At 40.1% G+C, this 18,419-nt stretch overlaps 2 protein-coding genes across 2 annotated transcripts in view; one reads left to right on the forward strand and one right to left on the reverse strand.

The window, feature by feature from the left end:
• Positions 1–564: 564 nt before the first annotated feature.
• LOC136258780 (uncharacterized) lies at positions 565–5,567 on the reverse strand. The gene is made up of 2 exons (XM_066052132.1): positions 4,747–5,567; positions 565–4,693 (listed from the first exon to the last, which is right to left on the reverse strand). Exon 2 carries the CDS (start codon positions 3,524–3,526, stop codon positions 2,498–2,500), a length of 1,029 nt encoding a protein of 342 aa, XP_065908204.1. The 5' UTR covers positions 3,527–4,693; positions 4,747–5,567; the 3' UTR covers positions 565–2,497.
• A 154-nt stretch (positions 5,568–5,721) lies between these two features.
• The window catches only part of LOC136257354 (uncharacterized), a 98,061-nt gene continuing 85,363 nt past the window's right edge, over positions 5,722–18,419 (forward strand). Inside the window, exon 1 of the mRNA XM_066050520.1 lies at positions 5,722–6,223. Within this exon, the coding sequence (XP_065906592.1) occupies positions 6,013–6,223 (211 nt within the window). The 5' untranslated portion in view covers positions 5,722–6,012. The remainder of the gene's footprint in view (positions 6,224–18,419) is intronic.

The raw sequence follows: 18,419 nt of genomic DNA on the forward strand, positions 1-18,419 counted from the left end.
TATGTTCCTTGTCAAAGCTTTACAACAGCCATCTTCTCAATTTAACATATACAACTACATATCATTTAGCTCTTCCAACACCAGGTCTTCGTCTATTAACAAACTAAATCATGTCCGCACTAATAGTAACTATGCCAGAAACTTTTACTTTAATAGAATTCCCAGGATATGGAACCAATTACCTTGCATTGACATCAACCAGTCCCTACCAGTCATCAAAGCTACTATTCAGAACTATTTATGGCAACACTTCACCACAAATTTCTCTCCTGACAATCCCTGCACCTATCATTACTGCTGTAGATGCAGCAAGTGCTATGATTCTGGACTGACAATTAACTTTACTACATAAGTTTAATTAACTCCCGGCTGCCAGCACAGGTTGCTGGCAGACCATCAATGCAACTTTTTCTTCATCTATACCCACCTACAGATGTATAATTGTAATTGTATGTTGCATTGTAAAGCATTAATAATAATAAAAAATAAAAATAATTAACCAGAAACTGTTTTTACCAAACTGTAATAAACAGTTTGGTAAAAACAATAACATTGCTTGTTCGCTTTCCTCACCTCCACGACAAACTGTTGTAGCCAATACCCAATAGAGCTAGTTTCCATTGTGAGAAGGTCGCGATGTCGAGACGATACCCTACCCTGGTTTCTTCTGGTGTTATATACTCCTTGCGGTACGTTTCCCATTCTCGCCAAATGTTAATAGACCAAGCAGTGTTAGCTTTAGTTTTAGGCGGGATTCGAGCTTCTTTTACTCGATCTTTTTATTTTATTTTATTTTTTTTTAGCTTTATAGTGCAATGTTACAGGTGTACATGGTTGTACAACAATAAAAGTGAGTTTGTATACAATTGCACTAAAGGTAATCTGGTAAGTACCAGATCCCATAACTTAAAATAAGTACTTATCATTACTTATATAATTACAATTAGCTGCTAAATGTATCAAAGTTAGGTGGCTTGGGATGTTTGGAGCAGATGCTACAAGGACATGTAAAATGGAAACTATGCTGGTTGTCTGGGTCGAAGTTTCTTATAAAATGCTGCCATAGGATTTTAGTTAGCTGAAATTTAATGGTAACAAAGGGTTGAGTTAGGTCAATTACTGGTAAGCTGTTGAAGGTTCGAGGAAGTCTGTTGAAGTAGAAGTTTCTTTGTTGATTAGATGATGTAAAATTTGTTACTGGAAGAAGACCTAGTAGAATGATGACAGAATTTGATGAAGGTCTGGATGTTGAAATGATCAGATGGATTTTGAATTGATTTTATGAAAAACAGAATGTCACACTGGTCATAAATATACATTAATGGTAGTAGGTTGAGCTTGATAAGGCGAGTTTTATAATCAGAAACATAATCGTTGAGGATGTATTTGGTAGCTCGGCGCTGGGTGTTACTAGATATTATTGAGGAATCGTCAATGTTGTAAGAAGTTGGGAACTTTGTATTAAAGGAGAGGTGAATAAATTTCTTAGTGTTAAAAGATAGGTTTGAGTCTTGAGACCAGTCAAATAAGGAGTTGAGGTCATCCTGGAGTTTGATGGAATTAAGTAGTTCAAAAATGAGTTTGTAGCATTTAGTGTCATCTGCAAAAGATAAAGCATTGGAGTGATGAATGGATAGATACAAATCGTTGATGAAAACTAAGAACAAAAGTGGGCCAAGGATGCTCCCCTGGGGCACACCTGATAAAACTGGAAGTAGAGTTGAGTAGGAACCATTGAGTCGTACACATTGGTATCTATTATATAGAGATATGATTTGAACCACCACCACAGGTAGCCAGTAATGCCAATTTGCCACAATTTTAAGAGTAGTTCATTGTGAGGAACTCGGTCGAAAGCTTTGGAAAAATCTAAATAGATTACGTCTGTTTGGGTTTTGTGCTCATAAATATCTTTGAGGAAGATAAGAAGTTGTTGCAAAGTTGAGCGCCCTTTCATGAATCCAAATTGTGAGGTAGAGATACGACTAGAAATAGATTTCGTAACTTTTTCATGAATAATATGTTCGAGTACCTTGGACACAATGCAGAGTAGGGATATAGGTCTATAATTAGTAACACAATTTTTGTTGCCAGCTTTGAAAATAGGGGTGATGCAATGTATCTGCCATTCGGAAGGAAGACAACAATGGTAAATGGCATATGAAAATAAATAGTGTAAAGGTTTGGTTAAAACAATGGCACAGTTTTTTAGGACAGCAGGACTAATTCCATCAATACCAGTCGCCTTTGAAGAGTCAAGAGATAGTAAAGCAGTGTGGACTTCGTCTTCAGTGATATTGATGGAGTCAATGGTAGAATTTGTAGAAGGCATGTCCTCAAATAGTAGGTACTCTGAGAGAACACAGAGTAAAAGTACCTGTTGAACAAAGTAGCTTTATCAATGTCATGGGTGGCAGAACTATCATCAAAGAAGACTGTAGCAGGGATAGAAGCAGATTTAGTGATGTTTCTTACATGCTGATATATTTTGGAGTCATTACTGAAGGCAAAATTGTGTTGCTTCAAAGTTGGCCTTGACTTGTTGGATGCTGTTTTGGAGGTTATCTTCTGCTGTTTTTATACGATTCAAATTGTGATCAGTAGGATGAGATTTGTATTTCTTTCGTAGAGTCCGAAGACACTTAATCTGATGGCGTATATTTGAAGTGTACCATTTAGGAAACTGAGAAGAGCTGGTTCTAATTTTAGGAATAAACAGGTCCATTCCCCTAGTGATATTGTTCTTGATAAAGAGCCAGATAGAGTCTATGTCAGATAGCTGTTCACAGGTAGTATAGTCAATATGAGATAGATAATTGATGAGGCCAGGATAATTGGCTTTAGAGTAATCAAAGATAACTGGTGGAGTGTGTGAGGGTATATGGTCTGCATGTGACTTAATACTTAAAGTGACAATAAAGTGATCAGATGATATCGGTTGGTAATGGGGATGAATAGATATGTTGTACACAATATCTTCATTGTTAGTGATTATTAAGTCCAGAGTATTTCCTTGATTGTGGGTTGGCTCATCAACCAGTTGATAGAGGTTTAGCTGAAACAGTAAGTCACAAAATTTGTTAGATTTTGGTGAGGAACCACTATAAGTGGCCCAGTTGACATCAGGGAGATTGAAGTCTCCCAAGAGAATAATTGGACTTGATTCGTTGACTAGGTTGGTAAGGTAACTATACAGCAATTCATGGTAAGTATCAGAAGAGTTTGGAGGAATGTAAACAACACTGATTATAAATGGATTTGATGTAGAGATGAGAACAGTTAGGATTTCAACATGAGGTGGGGATGACAATTGACTACTAGTGATGTTATCCTTTACAGCAAGTAAAACACCCCCACCTCTAGAATCTCTATCTTTACGATAAATGGTATAGCCACTGGGTATTATTTCATTGCCAAATATATCTTTAGATAACCAAGTCTCGGTGATACACAAAATGCTAAAATCAGATGAACAAATAAAAGATTGGAAATTGGATAGTTTGTAGACAAGACTTCTGGTATTCATTAAGCAAATGTGCAGATCATTTGGTTGAGTGTCATATGGGATAGAATGTTGATTGAAATCATGTAAGTTATTAATGCTGTTTCCAGTATTGACGTCACTAGAAATAATTATTATGTCAGAGTTATCATTGGTAAAAGCATTTGAATCATTTATTAAGTTAAGAGAAGTGTTGTAGGGTGTACCAGGAACTAGTCAATTGTTGGAGGACTCCATTGCAGTTTCAGTTTGTGGAGATTGGGAAAGGATGAATGAGGAGTTAATGATTTGGCCATGTAGTTTGGTCTGGACAAAGATCTTATTATAACGAATTCTAATGACTTTACACTCAATACCATTTTGGATTAGAGACCACCTCTCTTTTAGAAGAAATGACTCAATTAGTCTTTCTTCTTGTGACATGTCTGGTTTGATTCTGATATCTTTAGAAAGTGATTTAGCTTTAGATAAGAGCAGTGATACATCAATGGTTCGGGTTAGTCTAACTAGTATTGGGTGTGGTTTTGTAGATTGGTCACGATACTTTCCCAGTCTCAGTAGATCACGAATAGATAGGGGATTGATGGAGTTTTCACCTTCTGTAACAATGGATGTAAGTCGTGAGTGAGCCGTTCATTCCTAGGAGTCCCCTTACTACATTCATTTATTCCATAAATTACTACATTAAACTTGCGATCTCCTTGTGCTTTATCATCTGCCTTGTCAAACTTTTTAGCGGTCGTTGCTGACTGTGTCTGCCTGTTGGTGACAGACACAACAGGATTTGACTGTGTGTCCGGTTGTGATTTAGGGGAAGAGCCTTGAGGGTTAATAACCTCGTTGATTGGAGATGCTGAAACTTTCAGAGCGGTCACTTCTTGAGTGAGATTATCAATGGTAGATTTTAATTCTTGCAATTGATTTTCTTGAATGCTTAGATGACAGTGTGGGCAGTAAAAAGGATCTTCTCCTTCTTGCAACATTTTGTACAGTGTCTGTGAGAGTCCGGCACATTGCCGGTGGATCCAAGCATTACAAGTACTTTCACAGTAAATTGCCTCGTGCCCCTCTGTGTCTTCAGTGGCATCAATAATAGGATCCAAACAAATTGGACAAATTGTTGAAGTATCACCTGGAGAGTTCATTGGAGGTCGTTTCCTCTTAGTACGAGGGGTTGCCATGGTGACAATTCTAGTATTAATAAAACAACAGAGCAGATAGTTAAAGTGCAATGGTTTTCTGACCTTTGGTGGTACCGTTAAAAGAAACTAAGCCACGGTACAACAGCGTATGCGTCTGGGGGCAGGATCTTCAGTGACAGAGACGTCACGTCCGTCCGGCTAAAATCAGCCTGGCTTGGTTTCCTAGTTATCCTTGCGACTAATGAAGACTTTGAGAATAGTAAGATGGCTTTGTAGACTCAAAAACACACGATTAGGGCCAGGTAACGTAGAGCACTATAGCACCGAACAACTTCATTCCCGCGGTTTTATTTGAGATGATGAAAAGGGTGAACAAAATCGAGTGTCACTTGCTGTCGTCGTTGAGGCTGTAGTCAAGACGGACGTCACCGTTTGATTGCACACTGTAACAAAAGGCTGTAGCTTGCAATTACTCGAGCGTGGTAGTTCTTCCCCAAACTTAATCTCAAATTCCTGTGATGCTTTTACAAGCAACTCATCACTAATATCGTCACTGAGTCCGTACATAGTGTCAACCCTCACAGACAATGGATCGCCGGCAAACAAAGCTTGCTGTTCAAACGTTTGCGATGCAGCTATAAATAGAGCATCATCCATCTCGTTGAGTTCGTAGCGAGTATAACGTGTGGCACTTTTAGGCTTCAATGTTGTATCTTCCAGAGGCTTTTCCACAACCTGGGTGGGCTCCACAAAATCTTCAAACTCCATTCCAACTGGCGAGATACCGGCCTTTCTAAAATTGTCGCGAAATCTACGAAGCAAGGACGGGCTTACAACAGCATCCTTTCCACTGGTGCGATGTTCCATTTTCTAAAACAGTTAGACAGCACACACTCCAGCCTCCTCGAGGTATAAATGCTTCGTAGGAGGTGTTAGAATGACGCAATATATGTTTCGTCATTCTAACACCTCCTACTCAGCATTTATACCTCGAAGAGGCTGGAATGTGCTGTCTAACTATAACATAGTAGCTAATTGCAATTAGTTAACCACAGCTACGTGCACAATGAACAAAAGGTAAAGTGTAATGGAGAATCATAAAGATTCATGCGTCGGCGTACATGCACCATTGCCATACTGAGTGTGCGGTGTCTGTGAAACCCTGGCCACGCGTCGACAAGAGCGTTGATCTAACAGCACGTCGATCTGAGATTCAAGCTATAGCTACAAGAGTTTCGCTGGGAAGCTAGTTGATAGTGAGCTTGAAGAACTGTTGACTGTATTGTCAGTTGATCCAACTTGTCACTTGTGTTTGAAGAATTAGCCTCGTAGTGACGCACAGTGACAACATCTAGCGGAGCTACAACGATGGCAACCTTTCCCACAAGTTTGCAGTTCTCACTTCTAGTAACGGTGCTCTTGGTTGGCAGCGCAACTGCAGAAAGAAAGTGTCCTTTGGGAGAGTTCTGCCGTATTGGAGCCAACTGCAGCGGTGATAGTAGCCAGTGTGTAGAGACGTGCCCAACTGATTCGGACAGATCACAGCAGGGAAACTGGAGTACTGGAAACTGTGAAAGAGGTAAGGATGTCTATCGCTCGGTCCATCATGTCATAGATAATATATACCTCCGGACAGGTATATATTATCTATGATCATGTCCAATTGAAACTATCAGTGCTATAGTCTATTATCGTTCACCTGAGCTAGCCCTCGTTTCTCAGCCGGTCTTGTTTAGTAATATCTCGATCTTGTTAGCTAGCTACATGAACCCGCTTCCCAAACACTTTGTAGTACTGTAAAGCTCGATCTTTAAACGCCGGAACTATTTATCAAAAAAGCGCTTTGATACGGGCAAGAACAAGTTAGTTTTGACAGGGGCTCAGGTGAACGCGTACCGACTATAGACACTGGTAGATTCCATTATCAGGCCACATAAACTTAATTGTGACCCAATCTGCAAAAAGGGGTCTTATATATAATTTCCAAGTTTGTCGAGCCATAACTCATCATGTGTTTACCGTAGCTACGCAAGGAAATTTTGACATCAAAAAAATTTGACGAATTCAGACTTCAGCAGATTTGACAAATAAAATGTTGACGAAAATCAAGAAATTGTAGGCAAAACCTGTACTTTTAAGGGCGCTTATAAACAGTGTTGGGCAAGTTACTTTTAAAAGTAACTAGTTACATATTACATATTACTTGCTGCTGAACTATTTAGTTACAGTTACATATTACCCATAAAATAAAGTAACTGTAATAATATTACATATTATATTACTTTGTGTCCATAGCCTTAAGCTGTCACGTGTGAAACTACCACCTTATCACGTGACACGATTGCGCTGTTGGACAATGTGCAAGTCTTGATATAAGTAAGTAGCTGGTGAATAAGCCTCACTTAGTAGGCTTCATTACTTCGTTGTGGCTAGGAATTACTCAGTGGGCTACTAACGAGATTAGTAACTTCCTTACTTTTAGTAATAACATTTCGTAATATTAGATTCGTTTCAGTAACTATATTACTTAGGTAACGCGTTACATTTGCAAGTAAAGTAACTTGAGTTATATTACCTGTTTTTATAGCGTATTTCCTTATATTACTTTGTTACCACAAAAGTAATAATATTATGTAACACGTTACATAAGTAGCCTTTACTCCCAACACTGCTTATAAACATTTGACGAATTTAAATTTGATGAATTAAACCGATTCGTCAAATTCATCAAATTCTTTGACGTCAAAATTTCCTTGCGTACAGTAACTATTGTCTTAAAATTACCTCCAGGAATAGTGCTATGTTAGGAGTGTAAGGTGACTAAATTTCAACCTGGTACTATATTCACAAGTCAAGTTATGAATTTCCAAGTACATGCAATTGGAAAGGCTATAAGACCCCTTTTCACAGATCCAGTCACAATTATTACTGTACGTAGTTAGCATCATCATTGGAAAATTTGTCCTTGAAAATCCACAAAAAACTCTCAGAAAAGTCAAAATTTCATTGTGGCTCCAATGAACTTTTATTTTCATAGGATTTCCATTGAACAAATCAATGAATATCTAATGAAAGTTCTAATAATTTCATGAAGACTTCATGAAATAACTTGAACCCATTGGAATGAATACTTAGTATTCATTTCAATGGGTTTAGTATGTGAAAATAGAATAAACATTCCAGTGTTTTTTGGCCACCCATTGAAGTTTTGACTTCAAAGGGTTTTCAAACAATAGCAGTGCAGGATGGTTGATTTATCAAGACACACGTGCAGCCCAAAAAGCCAGCGCACCACACCATGAGTATATTAGCAGGAAGTAAGAAAACGCAATTTTCACACCTATATAGCTCTGTGACCCTACTCTGATTGGAACCAAATTTGCTACAGAAGTGCCGGCCAGTTAGGGGAGTCTACATGCCAAATTTGAAGAAAATCGCTCCAGCCATTTCCGAGCTATGAGCGAACAAAGTTTCGCTTTAGTGTCTTCGTTTTTTTCTTCATCTTCATTTCGCACACTTCGCAAAATCCGTCATAAAACATGAATGCATGTTCGGATTGGGCTGAAATATGGCACACTTAAAGAGTTCATTAAGGCGGATCTCCGTACCAACTTTGGTAGGTATCCGATGAATAGTCACGGAGTTATTACTGATTATTTGCGTAAAATAAGGTCGAAGGTCTGTCACGCCTACAGGGTAAACCCCTTGGAGAAATGAGTTAAAAATTGATATATAGATGGAGTAACCATTATAGGAGTGCGTTTTTGTGGTTTGAAAGAAATTGAGATAAAGACCATGGAGATATGACACAAAACCCAACCTGTGCCAAAATTACGCGGTTGATTTTTATGAATAAAAAACTATTAGTTTTCACGTCTACCAGGCAAACTGCCCAGAGCAATGAGCTGAAAATCAGTATGTAGCTGGAATAATTATCATAGAATGCCCTTGTAGTAGTACAGAAGAATCGGATTACAAACCACTGAGTTATGAATCGGAATGCAACTACGTGTAGCAAATGCGAGATCTAGATACTCTAATAGAACAGTCACCCTAATAAAGCATTCAGCTACTTACTCCATTATAGAATTACATTACATTGCAAGTTAATCTGTGGGGAATTCAGCTACAAACAGTTAATCTGATAGACAATTCAGCTACAGGCAAGTCACCCTGTAGAGAGTTCATCTTGAAACAAATCAGCCTGTAGAGAGATCAGCTAGAAGAAGTCACCTTGTAGAGAGTTCAGCTGCAAACAAATCACCCTGTAGAGAGTTCAGCTATGAACAGATCACCCTGTAGAGAGTTTAGCTGCAAACAAATCACCCTGTAGAGAGATCAGTTACAAAGAAACCATCATGTAGATAGTTCAGCTGCAAACAAATCATCCTGTAGAGAGATCAGCTATAAGCTGTGGCTAAAAAGTGGTATGATGCAAAATCCTTCCATACATGAATAAACATAGGACCTAACAATGTAGGTCACTTTCCTGGTACACTTTTGAGTTCTAGCAATAAGTGCTGATGAGTTGTGATGGTGACGTTGTAATAGTAGAATTGAAAACTCAATAATCGACACGTATTGCAACAAATCTCCAATTACAACACACTTACTCTAATTAAGGCACACAATCAAATTACTGGTATATGTTACAACAATAATCACACATACATTTACAAGATCATATGTTACAATATTATCAATAATGATAATAATAGTTCCAGTTCACAATGTTACATTTGCCCCCTCCAGATGAAGCTTGACCACAAGCTTATGGTCTTTAATACTCAGGTAGTCTTCTATTTCTTTGGGGATAGCGCGGGGTCACAGTTTGTTCAGCTGGAGAGAGTACAATATGGTCAACTGAAGGAGGGGCCCAGTCTGTACACTCATGTCTGTTGTTGATGTCATCTAGTTCAGCGGTGTCATGTTGGCCTGGAATATAACGATGTTGTAATCAATTAGTATGCACAACTCTAGTATGTCTGCCATCACAAATTTTTGCAGTAATGGGACTTTTCATAGATTTAATAACCCACTCCCCTTTCCACCTAGGATCGAGTTTCCCTGCTGTAGGGATAGACAACCAAACTGGGTTGCCTACAGCAAATGCAGGTTGCTTAGTACGTTGGTCATAATGGAGCTTTTGTGAACAAGCCGCTTTGGAGATGTTAGTGTGGACAAAGTCTTGTAGTTCTGCAAGTCTGGCTTGAATTTGAACCGGGTAAGATTGTGGGTCATAAGCTAATTGTGTTGCCATTGGACGTGGTGATGGATGCCTGCCATACAAAAGCAAAAACAGAGAAACTCCTGTCATGGTGTGTTGAGATGTTCTATAAGCATACAATACATATGGAAGGTAAATTTCCGAATCACTCTGTGAATCAACATATGTTCGCAACAGCTGTAGCAAGGTCCTATTGAACTTTTCTACCATACAATCCCCTCGGGGGTGGTATGGAGTAGTCCGTGGTTTGCAAACACCAAATGCATGTAAGACTTGCATAAACATTGCACTTTCAAAGTTACGACCTTGATCAGAGTGTAATATTTGGGGTGGACCATATGTACTAAAAAACTTGATAAGCTCTGCTGTGATACGAGATGCTGTTTGATCTGGAAGGGGGGTGGCATCAGCCCATTTAGTAAAATAATCCTGTATCACCAGCAAATAGCGATTATTATTTGTTGACAATGGCACTTGCAAGATGTCCACCACTATCATTTGCCATGGCTGACCAATGGGGATGTTTTGTAATGGTGCACGTTGTGGCATGGGCAGTTTTGACTGCTGGCAGGTGGAGCATTGTTTACAGTATTCCTCAACGTCCTTGGCCATATTGATCCAGAATGCATCACAACGTAAACATTCAAGCATCTTGTCTGCTCCCAAGTGGCCAGCTGTCGGTTACAGTTGAGGGCATCTTTCTTAAGACTTGGGGGCAGAAGGGGTACTGTGACCATCTGCTGCATAGGACTGGGTGAATACTGGCGGCATAGTACACCATCAATTACTTTGAGTTGGTGCCAAAGCTGTTTATACCTATAGAGTGGTGGTTTATTCCACTTTGCACTCTGTGGACTATCTATCTGTCAAAGCCAGATGGGCTTGAAGAACAGTTGACAAGATGGCATCCTTAGACCGACTGGCATGGAGGTCCTCATGAGAGTAAAGCAGTAAACTTATGGTAGCAGCACATGGTGAGGTTGTAATGCGGGAAAGTGCATCAGCATTATTCAAGCATCACACTAATTCGTATACAACATCTAATTTTTATAGTAACAGAGTAATGAATGACTGGAATTCATTACCCCAATCTATTGTTGATTCTCCCTCTGTTAATGATTTTAAAACACTGCTGGACAGACACTACAGTAATTGCTTATTTGATTTTGTATAGTAATTAGAATAGCTAAGTACATAATTAATTTTTTATGGATGTACAGGCATAAGCCTTTATCCTTAAAATACAAATACAAAGCATTACTGTTCGCAGATCCTTTACGGTAAACAATTGCAAAATCATATTCCTGTATAGCCAGAGACCATCGACACAGCATACCTTCCATCTTTTGTGCTGATAGCCATTGCAATGGAGCATGGTCTATATATAATTTAAATCGTCGACCAAGTAAGTAGTGGCGGAATTGCTTCAATGAAAACACAATGGCTAAGCATTCTTGCTAAATGACACTGTAGTTGCACTCTGATTTAGTGAGAGACCCACTAGCAGAAGCAATTGGGTGCCCATCTTGCTCTAAAACAGCTCCTAGACCAACTGCACTAGCATCTGTTTCCAGTATGAATTCTGCAACATTTGGGCCAAACAAGGGATAAGAAAGGACTGGTGCCTTAGTTAAACATTTTTCAAAGGCATTTACACAGTCACCATTCCATGAAAAGGTCATGCCATCATGTGTAAGAGAGTACAAAGGAGAGGCAATATTAGCAAATTGGGGAATATATTATCTATAATAAGAAGCCAGGCCAAGAAAATGGTGCACCTCAGTGGGATTGGTTGGAGTTGGTCACGTTACAACTACTTGTACCTTGTTGGGATCAAGTGACATACCTGTACCTGAAAACACATGACCTAAGTAGTGCACAGTATTCATTCCTATGTGACATTTTGAGCCCCTCAAGGTTAAACCAGCATCCAGCAAACGTTTAAACACTATATCAAGATGTTCCTTATGAGAGACTTCACTTGGGGAATGAACGAGAATATCATCTAAATATATGGTGACAAATGGGAGACCCTGTAGTGTTTTATCCATCAGACGCTGAAATGAACTGGGAGCTCCTGATAGCCCAAATGGCATTCTGCAGAACTCGTACAGCCCCATGCCAGGACCAGGACAAAAGGCAGTCTTTTCATGATCTTCAGGGTTGACAGGTAGCTGCCAGCAGCCACTATGCAGGTCAAGGGTGGAGAAAACCCTTGATCCTGCAAGTTTGTCCTGCACCTCATCAGGAAGGGGTAAGGGATAGGAATCCTTTGTGGTCCGTTTATTTAACTCCCTATAATCAATGCATATTCTTAATTGCCCAGATTTTTTGGGGACAAAAACAGCTGGTGCCATCCAGGGACTTTTACTACGTATAATAGTGCCTTCATCTAACATTGTTTGAAGTTGCTGGTTTACTTCCTCATGCTACTGGGCTGGTATAGCCTAGGTGGCACTTTTTCTGGGTTGCCAGATGTAGGAATATAGTGCCAAGCATCCTCAGTATACCCTGGTTTGGTACAAAACAGAGTGTGGTATTGCTCAAGGAGATATTTAAAACCAGTGAGTGTGCATGCAGGCAGCTCAACATTTGGCGGAGCATTGTAATTAGGAACAGCACAATCATCTACTACATCAACTTCTGATTCTTGGTCAACTGAAATGGCACAAACTTGGGTAGCATTGATTTTTGGTACTTCGTATATTGGAACAACTTGGGCAATGGCCATACTATTTTCTGTTAAAACATCTCTCTTTTGGGAATTGCTACATACTACTACTGGGGTTTGTGTAAAGTCCGATATCAACTCATTTCTGTGCAAAAAGTCAATTCCAAGAATCACAGGAGCCACAAGGGTTTTTACTACAATAAACTCATGTATGACACATAACTCACCCAACTGTACTGGGGCCTTCGCGTGTTTTATGGTCAGCAAACGGTCACCTGATGTTATTACCAACAAATTTGTCTCGCTGATGACATTTGAACAACATTACAAGCACCTGTCAGAGCATTAAAATGAATCAATGAGACTGGTGACCCAGAGTCCAGCATTAACTCTACTGATGCACCTCCCAGCTTTCCCTTGATAGGTGTTGCTGTGGACTTGACTGCTACTACTGTGATGATTGTGTTTTCATTGTGCACGTATAAGTCACTTGCAGGGCTTGCAATTAAGGACGCCTGTTGCCCCTCACAGGTGCCCCATTGTCGTTTCCCTGATACCAGCAATCCTCAGAGAGGTGGCCTCACTTGCCACAGAAGTAACATCGTTGACATTGGCAATCACGTTGAAGATGTCCCACTTGATTGCAATTGAAGCATCGATGGTGACTTCTGGGTGGCTGATTTACTTTTGTTGTCAAAGTGGCCACTTTCTCTGTCAAAACTGCTATTTGCTCTCTCAGAAGCTGGGTTTCATTAGGTTTCTCTGCAAGGGGGCTTGGATTCTTATCTGCAATAGTTGCCACAGGCTCAGAGTCAATTGTCATCGGTAATCTTGCACATGTCATCACCTTATCTAATGTGGTTACTTCACCCAACGCTCTTAGCTTTCTTGCAGTGGCTTCAGGAATTCCCGCCAAAAACTGGTGTAAGAGCAGTGATTCCTTTGCATCATTCACTGCTTCTGGAAGGGCATGAGGGAGAAGCTTTCTTAAATCATGGACGTAAACTGATATTGCTTTGCCAGGGCAGAGCTTCCTGCGGTGAAAGTCGTCCAGTGAAACGAAATTCATGGGTAGCATCGCCTTTTCCATAGCCTTTTTTGTTACCGCGTAGTCATCTTGCTGTTCTCGTGTCAGTTTCAACCAAACTGCCAAGGCCTCTCCTTCAAGCAGCGTTGGTAGCTTCTTTGCCTTTGTCCCCGCCTCCCATCCATTCGTTCAAGCACAAATATCGAAACGTTGAAACCAGTCTTCCACGTCCCCACTTGAAAATGGCTTGGGTAGGTTTATATGACATTCAGCCATCCTCTGCTACCAGTGTAATAGTAGAATTGAAAACTCAATAATCGACACGTGTTACAACAAAACTCCAATTACAACACACTCACTCTAATTAAGGCACACAATCAAGTTACTGGTATATGTTACAACAATAATCACGCATACATTTACAAGATCATATGTTACAATATTATCAATAATAATAATAATAGTTCCAGTTCACAATGTTACAACATCAAATTTATCCAAATTAAATGTGGGATCAACACCAAAAACACAATGCTTCTCACCAGTACAAAAATGTACTAAATCATCAAGAGTATAATTTACGAATGGCTCAAGGCATGAAGTGCTGCTATTTGGAATTACATGAGGAAGGTGAAGTTGAAATATCAACATGTATTTGGCACAAATACAAGGATATGACAGCCATTTTGAAGAAAAGTACACATGACAAAATAATAGAAAAATGACCTAACATGACTGTTCCCCTATAAAAGGGCCACATTGTCAAGTCTCATCAGCTTCTTTGTATTGAGTTCTTTGATTGAAATCTTGCACAGCACAGTGACCTATACAGCATCAATTTTCTGCTGTCAGTTGTGTAGGTGTTGTAATTAACCTAGGAGAAACAAATCAACTAAAACATAAAACAGGGTGAGATGGGAGGGACATGTTGATATTTCAACTTCACCTTCCTCATGTAATTCCAAATAGCATGCAGACACTTCATGCCTTGAGCCATTCGTAAATTACATTTTGGAAGGCTCCGTTTCATATCAACATGTATGGTGTGGAGCACAATGGAATGCCAAAACACTTGTTCCCAACTTAGTTTTGTCATCCCCATCCAAATTCTTATGATAAAACTTCTGGAAGGTGCCTTCTGAGGACCAGTCCGCAGCCTCTAGTATCTGCTTAGTTGTAACACCTGCTCCAGCTGCTTTAGAGCAGGCAGTTCCACGTAAGAGTGCAACTTGAAGATGCTAATGTCTATCCCAGCATCCTTCATGGTCTCCTTAAGCCACCTGGCAATTGTAGAAGAGGTCACTGGGTTGTGCTTCCCAATCCAAGAGAGAAACAAACAAGTTTTTGGTGTAGATGATTGAAAATCTCTAAATTCCTTGGTACACTCTTCAGAAGCCTTTACTGTCACCACTGGGCATAATATAGGATCATCCTTGAAGCAGGGAAAGAAAAAATCTGGTAAGTGCTTAGATGACCTGTTCTGCTTTGCTAAATGAGTTGGTCGGAATGTCACCCCATCTGACCGATAAGACCTCCATTGAATATTCAGGTTGGATAGGTCAGCTGATTGAGAAGGTCTAGTCAAGGCTAACAACATCACAGTCTTAAGTGTTAGTTGCCTAAGGGTCAATCCCTCATTGTTACCCAAACTCTTGAGGTAGTTAATTACTATACCTACATCCCAAAAGGATGAATATCTAGGCATGGGTGGTGTTCGATGAAAAGCACCCTTCAACAGCCTCGCAACTGCAGGATGTGATCCTACACTGATTCCATCCACTGCTTCATGCACTGAAGATATTGCTGAGCGGTAACAATTAAGAGACTGATAATGGTAGCCTTGAGAGGAAAGGTCAGCAAGGAAGTTCACGACATCTGCTATAGGTCCTGAAAGGGGATTTCTACCCCGCTTTTTACACCAGCTAGCCCATTTAGCAAAGGAGGAACCATGAGTCAGCACTTCCCAGTTTGTTAGGAAGTGTGACACTCGCCCAGCCACCTTTGGGCAGCTTATTAACAGGTTCATGTTGTTTATGAGAGCCTGTATGTGATGTGCTTGTGAACCCTGCAATTGAATATTGGTCCCAAGATTTAACGAACGATTTACAACATGTGTTGAATCGTGCACACAACTGACTGTTAATTGTCATTTCTTTTGTTTCATGGCAGATTTGCTGCTGCTGGGTGGCCATCCCCTTTGTTTGTAGTGGCCACTGTTGTAGTGGGAGCCCCCCCCGCGGCCCTTGAACTTTTGAGGGTGACCCTTCTGAGAATCCCGTCGAGGTTGCTTGTCAATGTTCAATGTCTTTGTTAGTGCTGCTGCAGCTTCCAGTCTTTCTTTAGCTAGTATAGCAAAATTGTCTCCAAACAATAGGGGGGCAGCCTCCTTGAAATCAGCATCCCTCACAAGGCTTTTCAGTCGGAAGTTCATCTGCGTAAGAATGGTCTTCCTTTGGTCTATAGTGTTCTGGGCACTAGCATTTCCTAACAACTGTCTGTATAGTTGCAATCACCTCAACTGGTAGCTCTAACTCTTCTGCCCTCTCCAACACATAGACCAACGGGTTTACCACGTCTAGCCAGAAGTTCTGTAGATGGCTTGCAGCTCTGTCTGCTCTTTGAGGTCGTGGGGATCGTAGCTGCGACCACAGGGTCTAACTCGGGGCATTTCAATCACCATGAGTCAGGTACAGTGGAACCTGTCTATAATGGTCACCTTGGGACCAGATATATCTGGCCTTTATATACAGGTGGCTGTTATAGAGAAAACCTGTATAAGGTGGTCAGCAGCATTTGAGTGGCTATGGCCGTTATAAATGAGTGATTATTATTAAGAGGCTCGCGCCAACCGCAATGCAGTAATACTTTAGTACAGAAAGGACAAGGTGAGCTTGTTATGAATGTTGGTTATAGCTATTGAATACGTTTAAGCAATGAAGCCTGATAGATTATATAGTAGCTATTCATTGAAAGGCAGGAAGTGTGATAATTGTGCATTAATTGAAACGGTGCCGTAGTGCCAGACAGTTGGCTTAACAAGCCACCATAAAAGGTAGCGACCGCTATAAGTTATGTATACAGTGATTCATAGGCGAATTCTTGGTTGGCCGTTATACGCGCGTTAGACAGGTGACCGCTTAATGCAGACAACAATGCATACATTTGTATGGGAACATATTTGGGACCTCATGTCCATGGCCGTTATGCAGAGGTGACCGCTTAATCCAGGTGACCGTAACACAGGTTCCACTGTACTCTAAATTTCTCGGCGCGCTCCACTCTCTCACTGTACTTCTACTTGAATGCTGTTTCAATAAAAGCAGCCGCCTCCTCAGAGATTTCAACAAGCTTGGATCCGCCACTTCCACCTTTCGCATGAAGCTCTACAAACGGAAGCAGTTCTTCTCCTCTTGTTAGGAGGAGCATTGTCGCCAGGTACTATGTCGCTGTGTTGCGAACCGGCCAGGTTATTACTACTGTATGTGGCCCTGTTCTTAAGTGTATTTCAGCATGCATGGCATTGATGCTGCTGCACAGATTGGTGATGACTTTCTTCGTCTCTTCATCCATAGTCTCCTATTGAACGTCTCAGCACGGGTAGACTGTCAGAACTAAATAAAAATGCCGATGAGACTTGACAACGTGGCCCTTTTGTAGGGGAACAATCATGTTGTCATTTTTTATTATTTTGTCAGGTGTACTTTCCTTCAAAATGGCTGTCATATGCTTGTATTTGTGCCATATACATGTTGATGTGAAACGGAGCCTTCCAAAACGTAATCGAATGATAAAACCATCATGGGAAAAGGTGCAGCATTTACAGTTCTCACAAAGGGATTTTTGCATTTCTGTCTTTCTCCTTCTTTACACATGTACATAACTGCATACAGTGAATCATTGTCTTCTTTACATGCCTGTACACCTTTTCTCCTTGCATCACCAATTTGTGTCTATCACGCAGAAGAGAACTGGCACTTTTCCCCACCTGCTTCACTGTTAAGGTATTTCTGGTCAATATTGCATATTGACTAGTTAATATTATTGTTGTCCGGACATTGTGGCTGGATAAATCAGACAGACTGCTGGAGAGAAGCCTTACAAAGGCATTAATATTTAATTAAGCTGTTTGTTTATGGTTTTTGGCAACAAGCTTTACCTCAAGCCTAAACAGTGAGGTTTGAACACCAGTCTACTTGTACTTGTCGGCTATGAATGTGCAAAATGTATTTAAAACCATGTTAACCAGTGTCAGCTTTGGCTTGTGGGATGCATGAAGTTTCATTTAATAGCTTAAAGACTATTGTACTTGACTAGTACATTATTTTATAACATAGTTACATTACTTTTGGCATAACTACATCTTGAGTACTGAAAGCTTAAAGCTGGGTACTAGTACATTTTTTTTGTTTTGGCTGGACAAAATCAGTGTTGTACTGGCAGTATGACAGTACACTCAAAAAAAAATTAGTCGGAGCCCTGGTTTAACTGCTGTTTCCTTTGCTTTTTTCATTAATCATGCACATTGTACTTGGCTTTGTTCTAATAACATATGGCTCCCAAGAATGAGCATTTCCATTTGGAGCTAAAGCTAAGCTATGGGCTCCTTTTTTTTGAAATAAAAGCATGATACAGAGTCTCACCATCACAACTTCAGAAAAAGTGAGTAAAAATTATACACATATGTATTGTGAGTGTAATAATACAGTCAGAAATTTTCAAGGGACAGAAGAATGCATCACATAAATTTAAATGTATTCTTTGGAAGACAAAGGAGTTGTATAAAAACACTATGAGCGAAATAGTCTCCTAAAAACAGACTCCAAACTTTGTACACAGTTATAAAGGTTAGT

The sequence above is a fragment of the Dysidea avara genome, chromosome 6 (assembly GCF_963678975.1).
Source record: "Dysidea avara chromosome 6, odDysAvar1.4, whole genome shotgun sequence".
Classification (NCBI taxonomy): domain Eukaryota; kingdom Metazoa; phylum Porifera; class Demospongiae; order Dictyoceratida; family Dysideidae; genus Dysidea; species Dysidea avara.

Coding starts and splice junctions, on each gene's coding strand:
- LOC136258780 (XM_066052132.1), bottom strand. CDS start 3,526: ATGAATACCAGAAGTCTTGTCTACAAACTATCCAATTTCCAATCTTTT.